Source organism: Ananas comosus, linkage group 24 (assembly GCF_001540865.1).
Source record: "Ananas comosus cultivar F153 linkage group 24, ASM154086v1, whole genome shotgun sequence".
Lineage (NCBI taxonomy): Eukaryota > Viridiplantae > Streptophyta > Magnoliopsida > Poales > Bromeliaceae > Ananas > Ananas comosus.
In genome coordinates this window covers 5315042-5339740 of record NC_033644.1, presented here as the reverse complement: position 1 = coordinate 5339740, position 24699 = coordinate 5315042, and the positions used below count along the sequence as shown (strand labels likewise).

At 39.2% G+C, this 24699-nt stretch overlaps 1 protein-coding gene and 1 long non-coding RNA gene across 3 annotated transcripts; one reads left to right on the top strand and one right to left on the bottom strand.

Annotated features, from left to right (window-relative positions):
* LOC109728600 lies at positions 6339-7829 on the top strand. The gene is made up of 4 exons (XR_002221034.1): positions 6339-6455; positions 6602-6661; positions 6751-6810; positions 7797-7829. It is a non-coding gene; the product is annotated as an uncharacterized LOC109728600 (long non-coding RNA).
* Positions 15054-20457, bottom strand: LOC109728818 (peptidyl-prolyl cis-trans isomerase CYP18-1). 2 transcript variants are annotated; one of them, XM_020259352.1, is made up of 6 exons: positions 20296-20446; positions 20126-20200; positions 19879-20021; positions 16178-16339; positions 15729-15887; positions 15054-15589 (listed from the first exon to the last, which is right to left on the bottom strand). In XM_020259352.1, the coding sequence occupies exons 3-6, from the start codon at positions 19897-19899 to the stop codon at positions 15506-15508; spliced, it is 426 nt and encodes a 141-aa protein (XP_020114941.1). In that variant the 5' UTR covers positions 19900-20021; positions 20126-20200; positions 20296-20446; the 3' UTR covers positions 15054-15505. The 2 variants fall into 2 exon arrangements, with proteins under 2 accessions (XP_020114941.1, XP_020114940.1); XM_020259351.1 differs by lacking the exon at positions 19879-20021 and having other exon boundaries at positions 20296-20457.

Below are 24699 nucleotides of genomic sequence, written 5' to 3'. Positions count from 1 at the left end.
CTTTAACACTAGGTTCATATTCATTCTTATCCATCCTAGGTCCATGACACTAGGTTCATACTCAACCTATGTTCAATAACACTAGGTTCACATGCCACACTTGTTCAACCTATGTCCTTGACACTAGGTTCAATGCCACTCGATCTATATGTATATATATGTCCACATGCACATGTCATTTAACATAGTTCTCTATATGTCAACTTGCACCCACTAACGTTTCTATAACATGTTCATCATGTATTCTTTGAGCATTCTTATTTTATACCAATATGCATTTCATTTAGCATGCATTCCAACATGTCTCTACATATATCAACTAGCATGTTCCTATAATGTCAACATGCATATGTCATTTACTTTATGCTTTCCACTAGCATTATTCATACTATGTTATCATGCACTATTTGGTAGCCCACATAGTATTCATTTCATGTATTTATACATTCTACCACTAGCTACCATAATATGCATTAATGATAAACACTCATTTTAGACATACAAGCAACCTAGTCGCTTCGGTAAACACAACCCACCTCAATTCGCACTTCGATTGCTCGTAGTCACTTGCAATTGGCCTCCCGCAGCACCCGTGACCCGGTTCGGCCCGAACTCTCGTGCGACCACCCGAACGGCCTCCAATCCACGATCTGGAAATTAAAGATCAACGGTTAGTTGCCACGAGCCCACGATTCCATTTTCATGATTTTAGGACGTCGCCTCAGCCCTCCAGGCAAAAATGAAGCTTTATCGGTCTATTTCTTCAATAACTCTGCGTAGGCTCGACGAATCGCCGAACCGACTTCACCAACGCGTCGGAAATACCTTCAATTAGGTTTACAAAGGGTCAATTTATATTTAAACCCATTTACGACAAAAGCCCCAAATTTTGGTGCCCTAACAATGTTGTTTTGCCATTTTCTAGATTGATCTCATTCCTAAGCAAAGATTAGCTTATAATCACATAGGAAACTCTCTAATACCATCTCTAAACCATTTGAACCATTCTTAGGGTGTTTAGAACAAACTCTAGAAATCCACCATTAGAGCACCTTGAAGAAACCATGGATTTCATGTGTTTCCACGTCTCTACAATGTTCTAAAGCTTGCAAGAAGATCAAAACTCTAGATCTTAGGGTAGAAATCTAAACCCCAGATGTATTCTTGCATGAGAGCTTACCTTAGCCCAAGCTTTTCCAAGGCCACCTTGAAGGAGAGCTTCTTGATCCTTCAAAACCCTCAAAAATCCATCTCTAAGCCTTTTTCTCCTCTAAATCCACTTCTTTCTCCACCTTGGCAGAGGGTTTCTAGAGAGAGAGGGAGAGAAAATGGGAGAGGAGAGGGCTGTTGTGAAGGAGAAGGGGTTTGGTTGCATATATAGTGTGCAACATTTGCAAATAAGCCCCCCATCAACTTATATTTGCAGCAGACCTATTTCCTGTTGTCAGCCCAAAGTGTACCGGTACACTTTGTTCTGTCACCGGTTACACGATTACGCAGAAAGCAACCCGAGAGCTTACTCGGCTCGGCTGCTGGGCTGTAGAGCTTACTCGGCTTGGCTGTTGGGCAGTAGAGCTTACTCGGCTTGGCTGCTCGGCTGCTGGGCTGTAGAGCTTACTCGGCTTGGCTGTTGGGCAGTAGAGCTTACTCGGCTTGGCTGCTCAGCTGTAGAGCTTACTCGGCTCGGCTGCTGGATTGTAAAGCTTACTAGGCTCGGCTGTTGGGCAGTAGAGCTTACTCGGCTCTGCTGCTGGGCTGTAGAGCTTACTCGGCTCGGCTGCTGGGCTGTACCGGTGACAACTCGCTGGTTGTACCGGTACACTTTGCTCCAGAATACAGTTTTGCGCCGTTCGATGCTAAAACCTTTCTAACACCTCCTAAACTCATTTTTAGCCCTTCCAATATTGTTGGAATGTTAATTGGAACTTGCCCAAACATTTCATTTGCATGCTTTAGTCAATTTGACTAAAGTCCAATATTTTCTATCGAAGTTTCGGTACGTTATAAGTATGACATCTTCCTCACCGTCAGGTGTGTAATAATGAGGACCAAAACGACCTAAAGGTTGTTTTTGCTTAAAAACCGCCCATTCCTTGAACACAGGTCTGTTGTAAGAAATAATTGGATCTGTTCTACTATTATGAATCAGAGAAGCCCGAACTAGAGAAATACCTCTTGCTATGCCTACGATTTTGTCATTAGGATGAATCAGGTGCTCCATCTTCTACGTGAAGACATAAAAAATGTCGTCAAAAGAAAATAAAATAAAATAAAATAAATACATGATATGATAGCATTATCATATATTCGCTATAAAAAGGAAAGAAAATGTGAAACAGTTACCAATCCGAGCTTAGCATCAGAAAAAGGACGCGACAAACATTATGATGTGAAGTTCATATTACTAGTACGAACAGTACCTTTTTTTTCTTGCACAATGTAGCAAGCAAAAAAGGTGGGGGCATTTGTTTGAGTGTAATTAGAAAAGAGGAGGATGTGCTAGATTCAAATTTTGAAATTTAAATATGGCTAAGTCGAATCCAAATCGAGTTTAGTCTGAATCTGAACCTAAAGGTTGTTAGTTGAGATTCATAAATATCTCTTTTCATATTTAATTATCAAAAGAGATGTGGGTCCCACCATCTCTCTCATACACATGATAATCATATCTCTTGTGTAGGCCCGACAACAAAAAAATCCTAACTTCCCATTCAGCCCCACGTCAAAAATAATAATAATAAAAAAAAGGCCTTCCTACCTTCCCACTAACCTACTAAAATCTCTCCCATTAACCCACTAACCCACTAAAAAAAAAAACCTCCCATCTACTAACTAGAAAACCTATAAAATGGGGAAAGATACGATGAAAAAGAGAGGATTTTTAGAGGTTGTTAGAGATCAACTACTTTGGCAAAAAAAAAGGAGAGAGAAACAAGATACGTTCAAAAAAAAAAAAAAAGATATCCATTCAAAAAAAAAAAATACGAATTATATTTTCTTCCTTCTCCTCCTCACAAAAAATAATACTAATAATAATACTCGCGTCCTCCCTCCATCCCTACATCAACGGCGGAGCTTCATCGGCAACCACGGCGAAGATGATGTGAAGCCGATGATCTTCCGTTTGGCGCTTAGCCGTCGGCGGAAGTAACGGCGCATCGGCAACTACGTCGGCGGGAGTAACGGTACATCGGCAACCACGACGGAGATGATGTGAAGCCGACGATCCTCCGTTTGGCGCTTAGTCGTAGGCGGAAGAGAAGAATGGCCTCCATCCATCTCTACATCGACAACAACGGCAGAGCTTCATCCGCCGGCGCTTAGCCGCCGGCGGAAGTGACGGTACATCGGCAACCACGGCGAAGATGATGTGAAGCTGATGATCTTCCGTTTGGCGCTTAGCCGTCGGCGGAAGTAACGGCGCATCGGCAACTACGACGAATGTGACATAACGGTACATCGGCAATCACAACGGAGATGATGTGAAGCCGACGATCTTCCGTTTGGCGCTTAGCCGTCGGCGGAAGAGAAGAATGGCCTCCATCCATATCTACATCGATAACAACGGCGGAGCTTCATCCGCCGGCGTTTAGCCGTCGGCGGAAGTAAGGGCACATCGGCAACTACGTCGGCGGAAGTAACGGTACATCGGCAACCACGACAGAGGTGATGTGAAGCCGACGATCCTCCATTTGGTGCTTAACCATCGGCGGAAGAGAAGAACGGCCTCTATCCATCTCTACATCGGCAACCACGGCGGAGATGATGAAGCCGACGGTCTTCCGTTTGGCGCTTAGCCGTCGGCGGAAGAGAAGAACGGTCTCCACTCATCCACCGCGCGTTATATTTGACCGGCCTTATATGAAACTTTCATACTTATTTAGAACAGCCATGTTCCGCACGTTATGTTTGCTGCTTTCATACTTATTGACCATGTAAAATTAGAAAAGCCATGAGATTGGACAAGCTCCCTCGTATGCATGCAAATTAATTAGATGTACATCAATTATGTTGAATAGATATGCGGTTGTAGCCTTTATTGATGAAGCATGTGCTTTGGTGCTTTGCGGCTTCGGCTCTGGAACTCCCTTAATTTCCAGGTCCGATTCTGCTTTGAAGTCTTTCATTTCATAATCATGCGTGCTACGACGACAATGACTTTTTGCCGTTAAAAAAAAAGAGACATATATATATGTATATAGTCGGCCTGATTTGGTGATCGTCCATGAATACCGCGTCGTTGCCGACTACATTAATCAATGCTCATATTGATAAATATTGCAGAGGGAGGCGCGAAATATTATTATTGTTACTTTGAGACGGGAGGCGGAAGAAAGAAAATATTTATTCATTTATTTGTTCATTTATTTATTTGGTTTTGAATTCTTAATTCAAAACCTAAATTATTTGAAACTCTCTTAAAATAGTCAAGAGACCTTATATGTACATACATACATACATACATACATATATATATATATATAGAGAGAGAGAGAGAGAGCAAGGCTATTGTGCTCTCAGGAGCACGGAGGCCTCCGTGCTCCTGAGCCATTTTCGATGATGGAATTTTCGAATCGACGATCGGCTCCGTTAGACTTGATCTAGCGCATTTGAAGCTTCTATAAACTAATTTTTGCAATTTTTTGATATCATTTACCTAGTGATCGAAAGGATTCAAAATCCATAATTTTTAATGGTTGATATTTGCCGTTTTCAAGTTTAATGGTGTAGAAGTATTCAAATAAGATGAAATTTTGATACAAAATTCTTTATACTATCTACAATAAGATCAATATTTCTGATCGAAAATTTTAGTGCTATATCACCACTTTTTGTGGGATTTTTATTTTCAGCCGTTAAAAATTATTAATTTTGAATCCTTTCGATTGCTAGGTAAATGATATCGAAAAATCGCAAAAATTATTTTCTAGAAACTTCAAATAAGCTAGATTAAGTTTAACAGAGCCGATCGTCGATTTGAAAGCTCCATCATTGAAAACGGCTCAGGAGCACGAAGGCCAGAGAGCACAGCAGCCTTGCTATATATATATATATATATATATATATATATATATATATATATAGAGTAAATCAGGATTTATCTGTGGATTTGAAACTCCAATTTAAAACATGATTTTGGAACATCTTTGAAGTTTTCTGTTGGAATGTCAAGTTTGAATAAGTTGTACGGGCCTAATCTTAACACTGTGAACCCAAAACCCAAATCCAGGCTTTATAATATAAACCCAAATTTTAGCCATGTGAACTCAATTCAAAATCTTAGTTACACCATATGGGTCTAAACTGAGCCTGCAACCACATCTGTAATCCAAACTAGGCCTAAATTCAACCTAAGCTCAAATCAACAGCCAACCTGAATCTTAACCTAAGATATTCCAGCCCACATAGAGCCCGAAGCCCGAATATAGCTCAAATCTAGCCCAGGCTATATTTAACCCACACTATTTGGGTTTGAATTCAGCCCAAGCCTAACTTGAAAAATATCCACCAAGTTCAGCCAAAGAAAATCCAAAATTAAACCCAGCCCAATTATATCTCCGAATGGGCCCAAGTTACCAAATATAAACCCAACCCAATTATTTAATCCGGATTGACCCAAGCTGAATCAGTCCCTAATTCCAATCCAATCCAGATTTGACAGGCCTTATATGAAACTTACACCATAATAACCAAATCAAAGCCTAAACCTAACCTCAAACCTAAATCGAATCAAAATTCCAGTTTAACCCAATTCAAATCATGCACCTAATCCAACCTCTTCTCCATACTAAGTCCTTAGAAACAAACTATTTCAACCCAACCATATTCAAGCTAGGTCAAATTCTAAATATATGCTTAGAATTGATCAAACCGTCTTTTTATTTTAGTACATGTGACTAAGGTAAAAATAATAAATTAGACTTTTGCTAATCAAATTAAATCAATTGGACTCTAATACATATACTTAGAGTTCAAACAAATGAAACCAAGTTAGACTCTAATATGTATAATTAAAGTTTAATTTAAATCAATTTTGGCTAATCCTAATACATATATTTAGTATTTAGTCATCCTTCACCTTAGAGTGAACTCAAATATGGTTTGACTCTAATATACATACTTAAGAGTTCAATTAAATTAATTAGACTCTAATATGTATAATTAGAGTTAATCTAAATCAAATCGGCTAATTCTAATACATGTAGATTTAGCCATCCTTCACCTTATGGTGAACTCAAATCTGATTGGTGTGGAGAAAAGAGGTAGGAGCCCCTCTCTTGATTTTCTTCCCTTTTTCTTGTGTTTTAGCTCATTTTGATCTCCTCCTTTTGCTTCTCCTTGTTCTTTGTTGGTTCTTTCTCCTTGGAGAAGCATTGGATTGAGGATTGGAGCTCGTGGAAAGGAAGATCTTCAACCCTAGCTCACTTGCTAGTTGGAATTGGAGCTTTAGAGAGGTTAGTAAGCTTAATCTTCTCTTTGATCCATGTTTTAGTGGATATTATGAGATGAAACCCTAGATTGAGCATATTAGGGTTTATTTGGGAATTTTTTGGTTTGAGCTTTTTGGAACTCAATTGATTAAGTTAAAACCTTTGTTTAGGTTGGACTTGAAGAGATTTTGCTCCCATTTGAAGATTGAGAGAGGTTTTCTTCACTATTGGTGAGTTTTCACCCTTTTCGTGAAATGATTAATGTTTGACCATAGAGTTGTTCGTTCGATTCTTTTAACTCTCCTAATTATACTTTTAGGGAGCTAGGAAAGTAGTGGGCACCTTCGTCGGCACAAACGAAGGGCTACGAGGAGTTTCGGTAGGTTTGACTTTATCGAAAATAGCAGAAGTCCACTTTTGTCAACTTTTAATTGTCATAAAATTGAAATGCATGCATATTCATGCTAGATAGAGCCTACGAGTTATTTAGAATGCTTAAAATACATGTGTTATGTATGATGAAAAATTACCTCTATATAGTAGAGAGAGATATATGCATTATTAGTATGCATGAGAATAGCATTCTATTAGATGATTTGGAATCATGTTTCTTGCATTGGAAATGACTAGAATAACAAGCACTTGGACATAAATTCATGTTTGACATAGTGGACTACAATGCCATAAAGAGGCATTCATACTAGTGAATGGTTAGACTATTGTATGATGAGATAGAGACAGGCCTTTGGGTCACTAGCTTCTTTTCCATGTTTTAGACATGATGATATTGGACTTGAATTGGATACATACGCTTGCTTGCCATTATGCTCATTCGCACATGCTTGTGAGGGTCGCTCCCTACAAGCAGGCACTCCGGAGATAGCAATCGCGACATATGCTCGCCCGTGCGGGATTGGGTACCGAAATGAGATGCCGTGGGGAGGCTCATTCCTAGGGTTGGAATGTTGACTACTACGGGGCCATTAGGCACGGCGCAAGCCGGACTACCCACGGGTAGGTCCTATGAGATTTGGAACAAGTTGAACTAAAATGTAAAATGGACATTAGATAAATTAGTAATCAATGAAATTTTTACTAGTTACATTATGAACATCATGTTGGTTATACTTATGCATATTCATGTTGGAATAGCATTTATATTGTGGAAATTCATGCTAAAGTAGAAGCATAGTAGTCGGTAAGCTTATTTCATGTTTCATATACATATTGCTATTTTCATTTTAATAGTTGAACATCATATGTTTACCTTTTAGCCTAATAGTGCATTTCACTGAAGTCAGTAATTGCCCACTGGGAACTATTGTTTAATAATTCTCACGCCCCTGTTTTATGATTTTCTTTCAGAGCCCTCTGCACCGGCGGAGGTACGGGATCGTGGCAAAGGGATCGCCTAACTAGCTAGCGAGGAGCTTATCTTTTGCTTATTAGGTGGTCTTCTATCTATTTTTGTATCTAGTAGAGAGTGAGAGGTTTTGTATCCATGTATAGAGACCACCATTTGGATTTGTATAGCACTTGTGTTTGGGTTCTTCTTTCTACTACATTATGNGTGCGTCAAACTCAAAATCCGTCAGTGCCATTAGTTCCAGAACAGCTGAACCGGTCGAAACGAGCTATTGGACTGATATGAACGGAGTCCGGTACACGTAGAAAGCCAACTCTACTCCGTGGTTTCACCGAAAAACCGGAGTTACTATTCACTTAAGTGAAAACTAATAATCGCGTAACTTCTCCGTTTTAGCTCATTTTCTCCTGAAACTTGACGAGTGCTTATGTAATTAAATTACACACATAAACATCGTCAACAGAGAGCTTAGTTGCACTGTAAAATATCTCAGTCCGTACAGGTTACATGCCAGGTGTGAGCAGATAGTGGCTTTTGCCTGAGGTCTTTAGACCGACACGGCGGTTTAGATTGGGTACTTTTGGACTTCTCGTCCGGTTGACGCATATAGCTATAGTAGCAGTTGTTGCATATGTACTTCTAGTTCTTTCTTTACAGTTGTCTTGCTACTATAGTTTTGATATCCTTGTATGCTTGCAGTTGTACATTACAGTAGCGGTAGTTGTGTTTTCATATATATATATCTCGTTCGTCCATTATCGTTGCTACTGTATTTTACTTACCCATATTGTTGGTTATCTCTTCCTGATCCGGTGAGTACTCCTCGCCTTCTTCGGCTTGCGGTACCCACTGGGAGGGGAGACATGTTTACATGTTCTCACCTCCCCCACCATTTTTCAAGTATCGCGGGCGTTGAGTAGTGGGACGAGACGTGAGGTACGTGTGTAGCGGTCGATAGAGCTTCCGACCCAGGTTATTTCGATTTAGCTATTACCCTTTTTTTTCTGTGGATATTTATAGCTTAGTCGGTCTACATGGTTCAATTTTGTTTTATTAATTGAATATCTGAGTTTTCAGTTGGTTTTGGAATGTAATAAAGGAATTGTGATTTCTTGAAATAAAAGGTTTCTACCCCTCGTGGTAGCGTTTTTTAAAGAATAAAGGTTTCCGTGTAGGGAACAGTTTTCAAAAGAATTTTCGTGATTTTCTATTTAAACACTGAATGTAAAACTGTGATGTGAATGATGTATGTATGAATGTATAGTTATCCTTATATTCATCTGTTTGTGGTTGTATCCTGGTTGTACTGTGTATTTGATCGACGCCGTGCAAATATAGGGGAGACTCTGTCCGTGTGAACAGTGGATTCCCTGTATTTGTGGCGGATCTGGCATACCCTGGGGTCAGGTTTTCAAAAAAAAAAAATTTTCAGTCGCTTTCCGCTTTGTTTTAAACTGAAAAGGGACCCCGGGGCGTGACAAGGCAACACATCGACTCTCTGGTCGTGTGTTTCGATCTGGTTGATCGAGGTTCGGCGTTGTACGCCCTAGCTTCTATTACAGTTCGGCGTTGTACGCCCTTGTTGGCTTCGGCCTAGGCACCGGCTTTAGCCGGGTTCTTGTTTGAGCATACCAGCATTGACTTAGTCACAGCACTTGGGGGTATTCATGACACCGGATCGGTTTGGCCACCGATCGGAGGTGTACTTATCCGGATAGGTCGTCCTGCGGGGCGGATGGATCAGGTCGGTGCAGTTAGTGACAGGCAGCGCTTGAGGTCTGCGGACCGATACAGCAGGCACAGATTGGGTACAGTTTCTGGTTCAGTACATTGAGGCATTCTTTGCATTGTTTTTTATACAGTAGCAGGTTCATTTATTGCTTCCTATTTATCTGTTGTAGCTACTGTAGTTCTATTTCATATCAGCTTACATATATATACTTGTTTATTTATCTCCTTTGGTTTCCGGTGATTAGGGCTTGCCTTCGTGGCTCTGTCGTACCCACTGAGAAAACCATGGTTGCGGTTTCTCACCCCCCATTTTTCCCCCCAGGTGACATAGACGAGGAGTTGGATTTTGGGCTCGACGAGAGGACGATCTAGCTAGACGGCAGTAGTGACCGTCACCCTGGTTATCTCTTTTCCGCACTTAGTAGTTTTCTTAATAATGGTTCAGTTAGCTGATCTTATGTATGCTTGAATGTATGTGAACTGTGGTGTTGGTTTCTTTTATACATGAGATTGGAGTTTTCGATCTGTGGTTTTGGTTCTGTGGAGATTTGGTTTTCTTATAGTTATGCATCGTAGTTTTCTACTCCTCGAGGTAGTCGGTTTTCAAAATAGAGTTTCCGTGTGGGAAACAGTTTTAAAAAGGTTTTCGAATGGTTTTTATGAATGAATGAATTAGAGTTTAAAAACAAAAGCTTCCGTGTGGGGAGCACTTTTAAATAGGATGTTTGTTGTATTGTGGATTGCATCATCCAGCGCCTAAGGAGTGCTTAGAGGCATGCATCATTCTAAGGATTGTTAGCTGTATGGAAATGCATATCATGCTTTGGTTGTTGATTGGTAAATGTAGGTTGTGGTTGTGATCCTGTCGTATCGTTGGTACGCCGTGCAAATACAAAGGAGACTCTGTCCGAGTGGACAGAGGAACTTTGTATTTGTGGCGGGTCTGTACGTCGCGTGGGCCAGGTTGAAAAAAAAAAAAAAAAATGGCACGTTTTCCGCAACTCTGTTTTAAAAAGGCTTTTAAAATCGGCCCCGGGGCGTGACAGTTAAAAATGTTATCGGCCAAACTTTTGTTTTCCAAGTTTCACTAAAAACTCACAGGTTTAATACAAGCATGCAATCATTTAGAGTCACAAGAATTTTTCAATCTTCTTTGTCTGCTAAAGTAAAAATTGAGGAGAAAGATGAGGATGATGCAGATATTTCAGGAGATGGTGCACCGGCAAGTCCTAACGGATCAGAAAAGTATATATTAGACAAAATATCTACAAGTCAAATGCTCCAGTCAACGTAAGAATTCTTATCTAATATCTTTTTACTTTACATGGTATTTTGAACATCTTAGTCAAGTTTAGTTTATTTATTTATTTTAATTATTTTGTATGTACAATTTTGAAAATTATCAAAATGAGAAGCTCAAATAACAAATTGGAGGAAACTGCGAGAAAATCAAGAGGGTAAAAAAGAATGCTCAGGTAATAATAGAAAAAAAAAAATTTTAAGCAAAGTAGATAGTAATTTTAATTGTTTCATCAGGAAAAATTTAATTACTAACATTATTTTCTATAAACACTTTTCAAAATTATGTTCATAAGAATTTTTAAAATATTGCCTTAAATAACTTGAATGTGTACTCTTATTTGCAGTTTAATCCAGTCTTTTGATACCGATGAAGAAGAAAAGTGAAGATTTTTCCAGCAAAACTATCATAAGATTAATTTCTATAATATTTTAAGTATATTTGAAGGATATGTGTAAGAGACTTATTTTATTTTGAACTTTATAGCATGAAGTTTATAGTATGAAGTTGTGTAAATTTTTTAAAGTTTTGTGTAAATTTTATGTGGCTTTTTTTTTATTGAGCTGGTTTTTTTTTTCCTTTTTATGCTGTTATTGGATTGTATTGACGTTAATTATTGTCTCTTTTTACTGGTTTGTATGATCTTATATCGCGTTCTATATGCCAATTGGTTTTAATATTTTTTATTATTTCCTTTTCGTACTCATCTACTGTTAGCAATTATGTCTAAATTGAACTATTCCTTTCTTATGCGTTGAACCAAATTATTTTCAGTAGCTTTGTGATGACGGTAAATAATCAGAGTGCCCCATTCACTAAACATTTTTTGATTGGTACAATTTAATGATACTGGAGAAGAATTATTTCATATAATGAATGTTGTTTTTTTTTTAGAAATATATATGAATCTTGTTAAATCTATTTTGGGTTATCGGAGTCAGATTAGAATACAAATTTGTTGTTTTGTACAAGCTAAAAAAATATTTTTTTCCTTTTTTTTTATCCGTTTTCTCTTTTTTTTCTTATTGCATTCAATAATTTTTTTTTCCCAATAGACTTTTTCTCGAATCTACCTAGGTAGGACTATTGTGTTGTTGTTCAAGTTTATAGAGAAAATAATAAAAGAGACTACATATTCTGGTGAATTTGGAGCAAAAAATTAGTAACTGATAAGTTTTCATGAGCTATGCAGAATGTGTTAATCATTATTAGTTTGCATTTATGGAATGGAAAATAAATACAATGCTCGAAGAACAGCCATTGAAAATTGATAATTTCGTATTTTACAGCTTTGACTTGGTTATTTATTTTTATATTTATATTTATTTTTAGTTATTTAATATATATATTTTTATTAAAAAATTTTATCCGCCGCATCGCGCGGGTTCCTACACTAGTGTAATTTAATTTAATTTGGCTAAATAATCAGTGCTTGCACTGTGGTGCCCCAATTACTAGTTTTTCTAAATTTGGTCCCCTGGGTCTATCAATTATTTCATTAATTTCTATTTGCCGAAAAGATCGAATAAATGATAATGTTAGTGCTGAACTAGCTCTGGAGCATCAATAGAATGCATAAATTATAAATCTGTTGATGCCAAAATTAAAATTAGACGGAAACGGCTGAGAAGTGGGGTGTAACTTTAATGATCATGGCTACACCACTCCCCCCACTATTGAAAATCGACCAATAATGTGGGCTAAGAGGACATTACTATAAATAGTAACTTCAAAGCCTGCAATAGGGGTCTTTCTCTCTCGTCGAAGCCTGTAATAGAGGTCTTTCTCTCCCCTGAATGAGAAGACCACCGCATTTTCTATACCTTAATTTTTCCACATTTATCGTTTTTCTAGAAGTAGTCTACTTGTAATCTTTTTTACCCGCATTTACTGTTTTCCTAGGAGTAGTCATTAATTTAGATTTTGGAGTCTGTATGCCCCACGAGCACTCTCTTGTTTGTACGAGTTTCCGATGTCAATCTAATATATAAAGGTTTTCGGCTCATCAGCCGACCAAAAATACTGTGCATTCTTTATATTCGGCTCAGTCAGCCGGACCGAGCTTACAGCAAAGGTTTTCGAACTCGGCTGATCCGATCCCTCATCAGCCGAATTTTTTGATCCAGTCGAAGGGCGTAAACTTCGAGGGTCACTATTCGAAGCCGTTTTTCATCCCTACGCGCTTTCCAAAGGAGGTCTTTGACTAGGTCAAGGATCAGGAAATTCGGCTCCCAACAAATTTTGGCACGCCCGGTGGGACACACTCAGGTATTCCCAATCGAGACTTTGTCCTATGGCTGACGATAATGCTATGAACCTCCGGAATAGAGCCATTCCCAGGCCTTCAGGGAATGATCAAGCTAGTAGCGCCGAAAATACGAATGAGAATCAGGCGGTACTACCTGTTGGAGGAGAGACTAGTGAACAGTTGGCTCATCAAGAGCCGAGTCTAACTCAGGCACTCGGCCAGATGACCCGAGTCTTACAAACTATAGATCAAAATATCCATCAAAGTACCGCTCAACTAGTAGTCGGTAAGCTTATTTCATGTTTCATATACATATTGCTATTTCCATTTTAATAGTTGAACATCATATGTTTACCTTTTAGCCTAGTAGTGCATTTCACTGAAGTCAGTAATTGTCCACTGGGAACTATTGTTTAATAGTTCTCACGCCCTTGTTTTATGGTTTTCTTTCAGAGCCCTCTGCACCTGCGGAGGTACGGGATCGTGGCAAAGGGATCGCCTAGCTAGCTAGCGAGGAGCTTATCTTTTGCTTATTAGGTGGTCTTCTCTCTATTTTTGTATCTAGTAGAGAGTGAGAGGTTTTGTATCCATGTATAGAGACTACCATTTGGATTTGTATAGCACTTGTGTTTGGGTTCTTCTTTGTACTACATTATGGTTACTTTAGTGGATTTAGCTCTTTTATTTACCTCACTATTTTTTTAGAATCTAGTTATTGTATGCTCTGATACTTCTAGATGTTCTTTATTTATTGCTTGAATCATTGCTTTGTAGTAGACGCCTTATATGTTGTAGGCATATAGCGGGTCTGGACACGCACCGGGCCAGTTTTCGCTGGGTCCCGAGGCGTGACACTATATTAGCATTATACGGTTTCTACTGTAAAGCTTCGAAAATGCAAGTTGACTTGGCTGTTGTACTATTCATTTCTCTGCATAAATGGTATCAATGGTGGTGTAATACTGAGCAAGCGGTTATGACAGCTTCGATCCCGTCATGCGCAAGTGGAAGATGTTGGCATTCAGTCAAACCAAATCGGTTGGGCCCATGATCAGACTCGATCCGACAATAGATTAAATTTGATCTCGCTTTTAATTTTAAAAGCTAATCATAGATTTTTCTAGTCACATTAAAATAAAAGTCGCAAATAAATTCAGCAAAATCTTCTACTTATTTTTTAGAGTGTTGCGAACACTTGTAAATATACATGCGATATTCTCAAGAGAGATAAGAAAAAAATCAAAGTACCGAGAAAAATTCATGAAAAATTCGTATGCCATCCTGAGAGAGAGAGAATCCACATTCTTCGTTAACCTACTATTTCTAAGATCTAAAGGATCTTGAACTATGGAATATATGATATTTACAGATTCGGATAATCCAAATCTAAATAAAAAAAAAAGAATAGAAAACCGGAATCTGAATCCCAAAATAAATTCTAACTCAAAATGTGAATCCGAATCCGAATCTAACTCAGGATAGTCATATCTCAATTCATATTCAATAATTTTTGAATTCGGAGTCAGAATATCAGATCCATTTTCATCCCTATGCACAAAGAACTTTCGAGTGCCAGCTAATCAACGAGGTAGACCTCCAAAGGGCCGCTAGGGAACATAGATAAGTTCTAGATAAGTTCTTTGTAATGAGCCTACAAAGTACACGAAGCAAGGGAGTGTCAAAAAAAAGTGTACGTATGTATGGATAGTTGCTATACTATTCCAATATTATAACTTTGTCCCTGTAATTCTCACATACACACTTAACTACTTGTATATTGCAATTCCATCCCTCGCCACCCTCGCCATCCAAACAAATTATTTTCCTTACTCAAATAATCACATACTCTAGTATTTGTCCTCATTTCTAATTTAACTCATAACAGATCTAAAAGGTCTTTCACTCAAGACACAGAAAAGATCATAGTACAACAAAAACTCGAGACATTTTTACAGTCACAAATGGAATTGCATGATATAAAAGTTCGGAGACAAGGCACTCAGCGAAAAGTTCATGGACCATTCAAAATATTGTAAAATTACAGGGACTGTTCATGACTCCATACATTTCAAAATATTGTAAAATTACCCTATTGAAAACCAACCCTAGCAGTAATTTTTATACAAAGCATCATTCGACTCTTCACTTTGATCAGGAAATACATAGAATGGTGATGCCTTTCAAGTTCTCAGGTGTCTTACATCCTATAAAGAGCTCAACCACCAAAAGCGTTAAAATGGTCCGGAACCTGCAAAGGCTGAGTCTCCTCACAAGGAAGAAGACAGGCACTAAGCTTTGATTAAAACCGTAGGTTTTAAAAATTCCTGGGCAATATGACCTCCTGGCCAAAAAAATCTCGAAACTTATACGTCCGAGACTCCTATTTCGAATATTGAGAATTGAAATAATAAACCGTCCAACTTAGAAGCTTATCCAGCTAGAGGATTCGCATGAATGGTCACTCGATTGATCCTGATCTCAGCAAGCGGCCTATCCCCAGTCCCCGTCTGAGTCTGCTCAAAGCAACAAGATTACACGAGTTAGTTATTCTTCATATTTTCTCAAAAACATGAACTTTTCTTCATATTAAACAAAAGGAGTGGGCACTTTTTGAGCAGCATAGGGGTGATAATAATATAAGATATCGCGCACCTTCTCCATAAGGTCAAGAACTTCAAAACCATGGATAACTCTTCCAAATACTGTATACAGGCCATTTAGATGTGGTTGCTTCCCATAAGTAATAAAGAACTGGCTTCCATTTGTGTTGGGGCCACTATTTGCCATTGAAAGCACACCCCTAGCATTGTGCTACAGCCAGGGAGATTGCATTAGGCATGTTAACAAGATAATGTTTATTAACCAACTAGCTCACCCAAGTTCGAAACAAGAGCTCATTACTTGAATAATTGGCAAGTAGATTTTATAGGTACTACAAGAAAGTTTATAATTAGCTACATCAACAACGAATAAGACAGGAGGGTTTACAGTTGAAAGTAAGAAATGAAAGGCTCCTAGAGTCATTATTGGTTGCCGGATCACTCACTTTGAGATCTGCGTGACATGAAATGCACAATTGATAGAATTTTGATCTATCATACCTTAAGCGACTCCCGGATCTCATCATTGAATTTCTTTCCCCATATGCTTGTTCCTCCCTTGCCCGTTCCTGTAGGATCTCCACCCTGGATCATGAAACCCTTGATATTCCGGTGAAATATAGTCCCATCATAGTAACCACTAGCGCACAACGCCAAGAAATTCTGCATCAAAATTTGAGCATAAATATCTATCCATTTACTGAGATTACAATTTTCATGCACTACTTCCATAATACAAAAGGAAGAAAAGAAGGTAGTTTGGCAAGGAGACAACATTAATCTTGGTAAAGCATCAGCATTAAACTAAATTAAGACGCAAATAAAATTACATTAGGGAGGGTGTGATCTTGGTGTCAATTTTCACTTCTCACTCAAGAAGGGTGTCAGAAACTTTGAGCAGAAAATAGTACCAGCCTGGTTCAGATTGACTGTAGCATTACCAATTCTGCTAGTCAAGTACAATAGTTGAATACAGATATTATATCTCAATATCTAAGCCATCCATTATAGTAATGGACAGCAAGGGAACCCATTCTCTTTCCAGCCTCCATCATCACTCAGATGACAATGAAATTCCTAACATTGAGGACGCCGGTATAATTTATCATATAACCACCACGCCACCGCACTATGTTTTTATTTGGTTAGAAACATAATCTATAGTGATACGCTGATACGTTACCCACCCTTGCCTTAATAAATAATGTCTTTAACCTTTTTTTCAAATAACATCACAGAATAACAAGAAAGAGCTATACCAGTAAAGCATATTACTTCACCCTATTTGATCTTTTGGAACATTGATTATTCTCAAAGGGGTTGTTATCAAACGATTTTATCACCTATGACCGCCATTAAAGCACCCATAGGATCATCTAGACATGGTTTCAGCATCACGAATCATTATCGCAATGACAGTATTGTGAGTTGAATATGCATTTTCTTCAAGATGAAAGTGGCTGGGAAGGATCAAATGCATGATGTTCTCACCTTGCAAGTACTTCATCATGGCTATTAGGAACTCGCTGCCAACAAAGGACCATAATAGGTGATAAGAGAAAGCACTATACTACATAAGCATTGCAACAGGCCAATTTCGTATCAGTTGTGTTGGCCAATTCCGTATCAGTTCTGTTTGCAGAAATGTTCCTTGAACAGCATAAAGCATATTGATCCATCTGCCCAACCATGGATTACGATCTTAGCTGTTTCTGTCGCAACCCCATCTTCACTCTAACTTAAAAGAATAGCACAGGTACTAAAATCTAATCCACGTAGTTTAATACGGTATGGTTACCATTTACTTTTAGCACATCAATGAGGGCCGAAATATCATGTAGTAAATTTAGAGCCATTAAGATAAATATGTTACAGCAGTTCCTTCTACACTTTGTGTCAACTCTTCACATTCGTATTTAGACAATGATAGCATGCAGAGTTATTCTGATTAACCATCATGAATACCATAGTTGACAAAAAAGAAAAGGTTTCTAGAAACTCAAATGGAGAAACTTACAAGCACCAAAGACCACGACACCCACGAAATCGAAGGATTTGAAGTATCACTAATTCACTATGACACTGTAAGAGTACTAGAAGGTAGGAGTGCTAAATCTATAAGCAAGGATTTAAGTGCCGTGGCACAGGGTCGTGCCGGAAACTTGCCGGCACAGTGCGTGCCGAGCCGTGCCGATGCGTGCCGGTCAAAAAAATTCTTGTGTGCTGACGCATAATAGCACGAAATATTTATTTTCTTTAGGAACAAAATATTCTGACAATTTATTATGTCTTTTTATCACATCTTTTGAACTTTATTGAGGAAATTACTTACTAATTTAAAAAATAGAGGGTTTTGAGCTGTGCCATCGGCACGGGGTCTGTATCGTGACGGTATCTTGTTGGCACGGTACGGCACGGTGGATACAGCCCGTGCCAACGGGCACTTAAAACCTTGGAACAAGACCAAAAGATAGACCGCATAGATGTCTTTCAAGAAAATTTGGGGTCTCAGGGATATAACAAATCAAAGCCCATTTTAAGAAGCTAAATATAGGTTTCCTCCTATCATCTATATTCCGTATTAACCCAAGAGAGGGTGAGTGATATAATAAAGAACAGGTTAAAATTGGCAACTGCTACCAGAGATATATGTTTAATCGTCAATAAAATTGCAATTAAGCAACATTAATGAGGTGATGTAGCGTGGACAGATCACCAATTACACTACATTCATGCTGTAACTAAAAAATTACTATAGTTTCAAGAATTTAGTGATCCGTGTAAGCCATTGACACATTATATTCCTCAAATTGGCAGACTATCACCAAGGAATTAGGAATATCTTAAAATCATAAGTTGTACCTGAAATTTTAATAAAAATGCCTAGCTGACAGCCAACTTTATGATGGAGAAGAGTATGCTAGAAATACAGTTTGAGATTAGAAAACAAAAAAGTGCTTATAGCCGTTACGATAAGATATTCTCAGAAGCTTCTAAAATCTCCCTTATTGATAATTAAAACCATGATTACAATAAGACACCTCAAAGCTAACTTCTTAGAGGAGAAATATAAAGCGGTATACACAAAAGAACCAGAAATAGTAAAAAAGAAGGCAAGGAAAAAGAGGCTACAATGAGAGTTGAAAGGGTGAATAGCATGAACTTGACATTCACTTCCACAGATAGGGGAAGTAACATATGATTGCATGTTAAATTATGAAGCATTGCAAGTGAAAAACTAAACAAAGGAAAATAAACATCGCACACTTTGCTCATATTACTAGTTTGAATAGTATTAGGGGCCCTCCACGGATACTAACAGGTTAAACGTCAAGAAGCGTTAAGGTGGCAAGAACAATCTAGGCAGTACTCACACTCAATTGCAGTCCAAGGCAATTACAAAGACTGCTACTGATCTGGCACATATTTAAAATGAAATTTTACTGGCCATGATATTCTATCCTACATACCAGTGAAACCTCATTTTGATCAAAGATAGACACAACACATAATGGAAGAAGTTATGTTAATCAGTACCTTCGCCTCATTCTAATATGAAATAGCTTATCCTGAAAAGAAATTATGACCAAATTGTCGAAAGTCGCCAGTTCCTCGGCAACCGAGAATTGAATCAATTTAAGTAGGGTCCACTTCAATCCGAATCTTTTCATGCCATTTAATTAGTTTTAATTAGGTCTAATTGACTACCAATAATACCAATCCGGGATAGCTACTCTATATTTCGAATGAAGGAGAGGCAACTCGCCTCTGGGTTTCGGAACCTAAATCGACAACAAAAATACCTTGACCAACTAAAATTCTGTAATTTAAAGCAATCACATGTCATAAATTTTTACTATCCAAAAAATAAGCAGTAATTTCAGCACAATACATAACTTCACTATGGCGAAATTTGGATGTCAACATAACATATCCGATGATAATTTGTTCAGAATGAGAATTTTCTGTTGTGGTTAGAAGCTATAAGTTTGGTTTTTACAGCTTCAAAGGTCTTAGCACCCCATGATTAGGTAGGATGGTATATTTCCCCTGCCAAGTTACTTGCTGCTCAATATGTACCCACGCTAGATATTTGATCACACTCTCATTAGCCAAATATTATAAGCTTGACTAAATTAAAAAATAAAGTGAATAAGATATTTATGCATTCAAAGAGAGAACTATGACAATTATGAACTAACACCCAGTAGACTCCAGAGCATTCCCTTCCTTCCACTCACGGTTTTCCCGTTCCCCGTATTCTCACCTCTCTTCGCTTCTACCCACAGTCACCCGCAGTTCAAATCATCCGCTTCTCATCCCTTCTCTTAAATGCCCACAATAACTAAATCGGGAGCTACGAATTAGTTTCAACTTCTCAAATGCGTAACTTCAGAAGGAGGAGGAGGAGAAGAAGAAGAAGAAGAAGAAGAAGAAAAGGAGATAAACCTCGGCAGTTTTGGCGACCTCGTCGCAGAAGATCTCGCACTTGATGTCGCCCAAATTCGTGTGAAGAGTGACCGACTACACGAAGAGAAACAGCACCGACGAATCCATTATTAGAGATCTGGCACTAGCAATAATTAGCACAGAGAGAGGGGCGGGGGAAGATCCCTTACCATTCGCTTCTTTGCAACAGCAAGAGTTGAGGCGAGTTTGAGCGTGTTCGGTGCAAAGGAACAAATCTAATTATCTGCTGGAGTCGCCCTCTCTCGCAGCGTCAGCACTGCGATGCTTCGAGAGAGCCCGAGCTGGTTCCGTGGTCGGCTCAAGAAAGGCTAAATGCACTAAGTCGGGTCCCAAGCCTGGCCCGTGCAGCCCAGTTAACCACGCTGGATGGGAACTTAAAAAAGTTGAGACTTTGGAATAATTAGCACAGATTTTGGATTTGTTTGTTTCCTCCTAAAAGAAAACTAAAAATCACTTTCTTTTCTTTTCTTTTTTTTTTTGAGAGATAGGTATAACACTATCCGCTTCGTTTATTTCATTTAGAAATAAACTTAGCTGGAAATATAAATCAACTAGTATTCGAACTTGAGACCTAGGGCACCAACCACCAATTTGAAATGTTGCGTTACAACTACTCTTACACGTAGGTTATGCGATAGTCATAGGATAAAAGATGAAATTTTCTGATGTTAAAGTTCGAATCCCCATAATGCCATCCTCCTTTTTTTATTCTAATTCAAATCTTGAATAGTTGTAACTGGAGTAATTTTCACGAGATAATTGTGCCTTGTATCCGAAACTATTTTGTAATTCTCTAACTATTTTTTGTTTCTTTGGCGACTATTGTGCCTTCTAGTTTTGAATTTCTAGGCTTCATAGAAGCCTCTATCTGAATGGACTTCGACATGCCCCTTTTAAATTACCAAAGTAAACCTTTTCTGCCGAAGTCTCTATCCAATATAATTTTTGGTGCAATTGTCTACCAAAACTCGAATCTTACGCCAAAGCCCTTTTCGGTGCTACATGTCTCTCTTGAATTTGTCCTCGACTCTGTGTCAAAATTAGATGTCAACAATTGCACCCCCCACCCCTTATCCCCGGCCTCCCGTGATGGTTGCTTATCTTTTTACGAGTGGTCATCAATTCGACATTTGGCACCAAGCTTATGGGGCGACCTTCTCTGCGATCAGACACTTTATTCCCCTTATCTCGTGATGGCATCTCCAATTGCACTTTTGGGTGATCTTTAGCAACTTTAAGTTGCACCACTATTTCTTCTTCTTCGCACTCCTATGTTAAAGAGCTTCCAGTTTGCCACGGCTTCTTCCAGAAAGAACATTACAGAGTATAGACCATATTTATCTTGTTCGAAGGAAGAGATCCAAATTAGGGTTATTGCCCCATCCCTCTTAGCTCCTTCCAAAGCCTTCTTCTCTATTGGAGTCCACCTCTAATGACTCCAGATCTCGTCTTTGCTTAACCTAATGCCAACCTTTTAGCCATTTTGGGACTCCTCAGTTGAGCCTCCCTCTCTTCATCTGCTTTTTCTTAAAATCTCCCAGCTATTGCCCAAAGCATCTACATACCCTACTCCCATATTCGAGTCAAAGGAGGAGAGAGAAGTTAATTACGGTTGGGGGCTTGCATTGTTATCCATTGGCCCGAGAAAATATTTGTAAGAACCCACAATGTCCTTGAATGCCTTGGATGCAAGAAAAATATGTTAAAAACCTCACCTTTAGTTTGCCACAATGGGCTAAGTTCATTTCGTAGGACTTTTTTGCTATCAACTCTTCAGAGGTTGTTTTGAAAAAAATAAACGAACTGAACCATTGGTTAGGTTGACCTATAGGAAGACCTAAGGTATATAGGCACGCGAGAGTGCGGGGTTGGTTGGGTTTGAGTCATGGTAAATAGAGCTGAGTCTGTTCATTCCTAATTTGACTCTAACCCTATCTGTTTCAGCACATGGCACGCAGTAGAGAGAGATGATGTGCTAATGTCGAGGCTTCTGTTGTTGTGCACGGCCTCCGACGGTTGGAGGAGCAGTTGGTCGCACTGGCCGGTTTAGTCCAGCAGGTGGTGCAGCAGCAAGTTGCAACTGGAGTCGGACAGGCTCTGCCGTCCGGCACGGACGTAGGTATAGCTTGCTGATGTGGCTTGCGAGGCAGTTAATGGACCTCCGGGTGATCAAGCTATTGGAATGCCATTTCTGAGTGCCCCGTCTTTCATTCCTATGTCAACCGCGACAGTCACTGGAGTTATGCCGGTGACGGATGGCCCTAGATCTGTGGGAACTATTGACATTATACCCAATATGGCGACGTCCACTGTTTCTACCGAGGGCGTTGTCTCTCTGGCCATGGAGCTAGCCCGCGTGAGAAGGAACTTGGCGGAATTTAAGATTGGTAACCCGTCAAAGTCCTCAGACGAACGGATGGACTTTGTTCTCGAAGGGAGTTCGAGCAAAAATGTATTCGGAAAGCGGCCTCGTTCGAATATGGAGGGTGGGTCATTGAGCAACACTAAACCACCCAAGCATCCTCGAACTCAATCATCTTCTAAGAATGATTCTGTTGTTAGAAAGCATCGAGGTGATCGACCTTGTGTAATATGCGATCAAGCGCATTAGGTGACCTCCTGCCCTCGACATCGAGATCACTGTTATTGATGCGGTCAGTCAGGTCATTTACGTCGAGATTGCCCTAGGGGTAATGGACAGCTGCGGGGTGCGACTTCTCCTCTGGTGACTTCGTTGCAAGCAATTGGCGGGCCTGTTTTTGTTTCGACTCGACCGATGAATGCGCCCGTACACGGGAGCGTAGGTATGAATTTCAGTTTATGTGGTTACCTTGATTAATTATGGAAGTCTCTTGAACTGTTGTACACAGTATGCGTACCTGCATTCCTATTATCTTCTCGTTAATAGTCATGGTAATCTTTGACATCATTGCTAAACTAATTGGAAGAGGCAAAGTTCTGATGTGAGTCATGGTAGTTTTCTGTACGTGCTACGGTTTTCGCACAACTCGTGTCGCGGTCGGGAGTAGTGTCGGTGTACATATACGGACATCGAGTGGCTGGGTAACGTTCACCAGGTGTAGCCACTCCTGTTAGGTGGGGCCTTGAAGGGCCAGTGATTTTTGGGCCTAGGCGATTGTCTTAACTGTCGATGTCCGGGCCACTCTCCCTACTTAAGACATGAGAGCTACTACGAGCGTCTCTACAGAGACGATACTAAGATCTGTTACGATCGCAACTTCAGTAGGGCTACTAGGGTGTAGCCCAAAGTTTTGATAGCGGCCGTCTTGGCGACTGCAACATTGGTGTTGCTTTCTCAGATTTTTTGGTAGGGCTATAATGCCTACCTCTCCTTGTTTGCTGGTAGAATTGTTGTTGCGGGTCTTTTGACCTTTAACTAGTTCATACGTCAAATTGACGTGTACTAGAACTGGATAAACACAGTTTTGGTATCAGGTCTTTGTTAAAGCATTGTATGCGGTTATCCTAACACCTAAACAGTAATATATCGAATTTCGATTTCGAGCTAATTGTGACTAAATTGATCACAATAATGCTAAAATGGGAATTAATTATTTTTAGATTAAATTGGTGGCTTTGTGAGGTTATTTGGCATGAATTGGAAGTGTGTGGATGGGTTCGGAAGGAATTACAAGTGAGCAATGGGCTGCTAAAGAAGCTGCTGCCAGCTGCTGCCAGGGCAGAAAATGCATTGTGTACCGGTACACATTGATGGGTGTACCTGCACACAGCTGCGAAATTGCCAGGACTGCAATGCAGTTTTGTGGAATTGGAGGGTTTATGTGCAAATTTCCATCCTTATCACTTAACCCCTGTTGGCTGGAGTTTGTACACGTATTGGGACTCTTCTCTCTCTCCTTTCTTTCATCTCTTTTCTTCTTCTTCTCTCTCTAGGCTAAGAAAGGGTTGAGGAAGTTGATGTTGGCAGCTTGGAGAGTTGTGGGCTGAGGAGAAAAACCTGGTCCAAACAGGGAATTCCTGCTGTTGGAGTTGCTGAACAACCTGGTACAGCATCTAATCAAGGTAAACTTGATTAGTATTTACTTCTAGATAGGCTAATTACTTTGGAGAGGATGTTTATATGGACTTCTTGCAGCTGGTAGCTTGATAGGTTGGGCTTGTTGTGTTGGCCTAGTGGCCCTAATCGTCTATTAGATTTTGATGATAACAAATAATCACGATTATTGGACTAATCTTTTTATCTTGAGTCTTGTGTTTTAAATCTCTCTATCTTCAAAAAGGATTCAAGATGGGCAATATTCTGGCACCAAGCTTCACCTCTTGAAGCTGTGTCTGCTTCTTTTGTCAAATAGACAAACTCACTCTCTCCATTCTTAATTGATTAATATTATGCTTATGATTAGAGTGAGAAACTTTGAGTTAAGTTTAAACTATTCATCTTATCATCTTATAGATCACTTAAACAAAATTCTAAATTTATGATTAGGTGAAAAGGACTTTTAAATATTCAAAAATTGCTCAAATTCTGTGTTCTGCAAAGTTGCAATTTCTGGACCCTGTTCTGGGCGCCC

Bases quoted from the DNA above. Each gene is read 5' to 3' on its own strand.
- LOC109728818 (XM_020259351.1), bottom strand. The intron at 16,340-20,125 runs GTTTATCTCCTT...ATTTTGATGCAG, and splicing joins AGGTCGCCAAAACTGCCGAG to AATTTCTTGGCGTTGTGCGC. The intron at 15,888-16,177 runs GTATGATAGATC...CCCTGGCTGTAG, and splicing joins AGATCCGGGAGTCGCTTAAG to CACAATGCTAGGGGTGTGCT.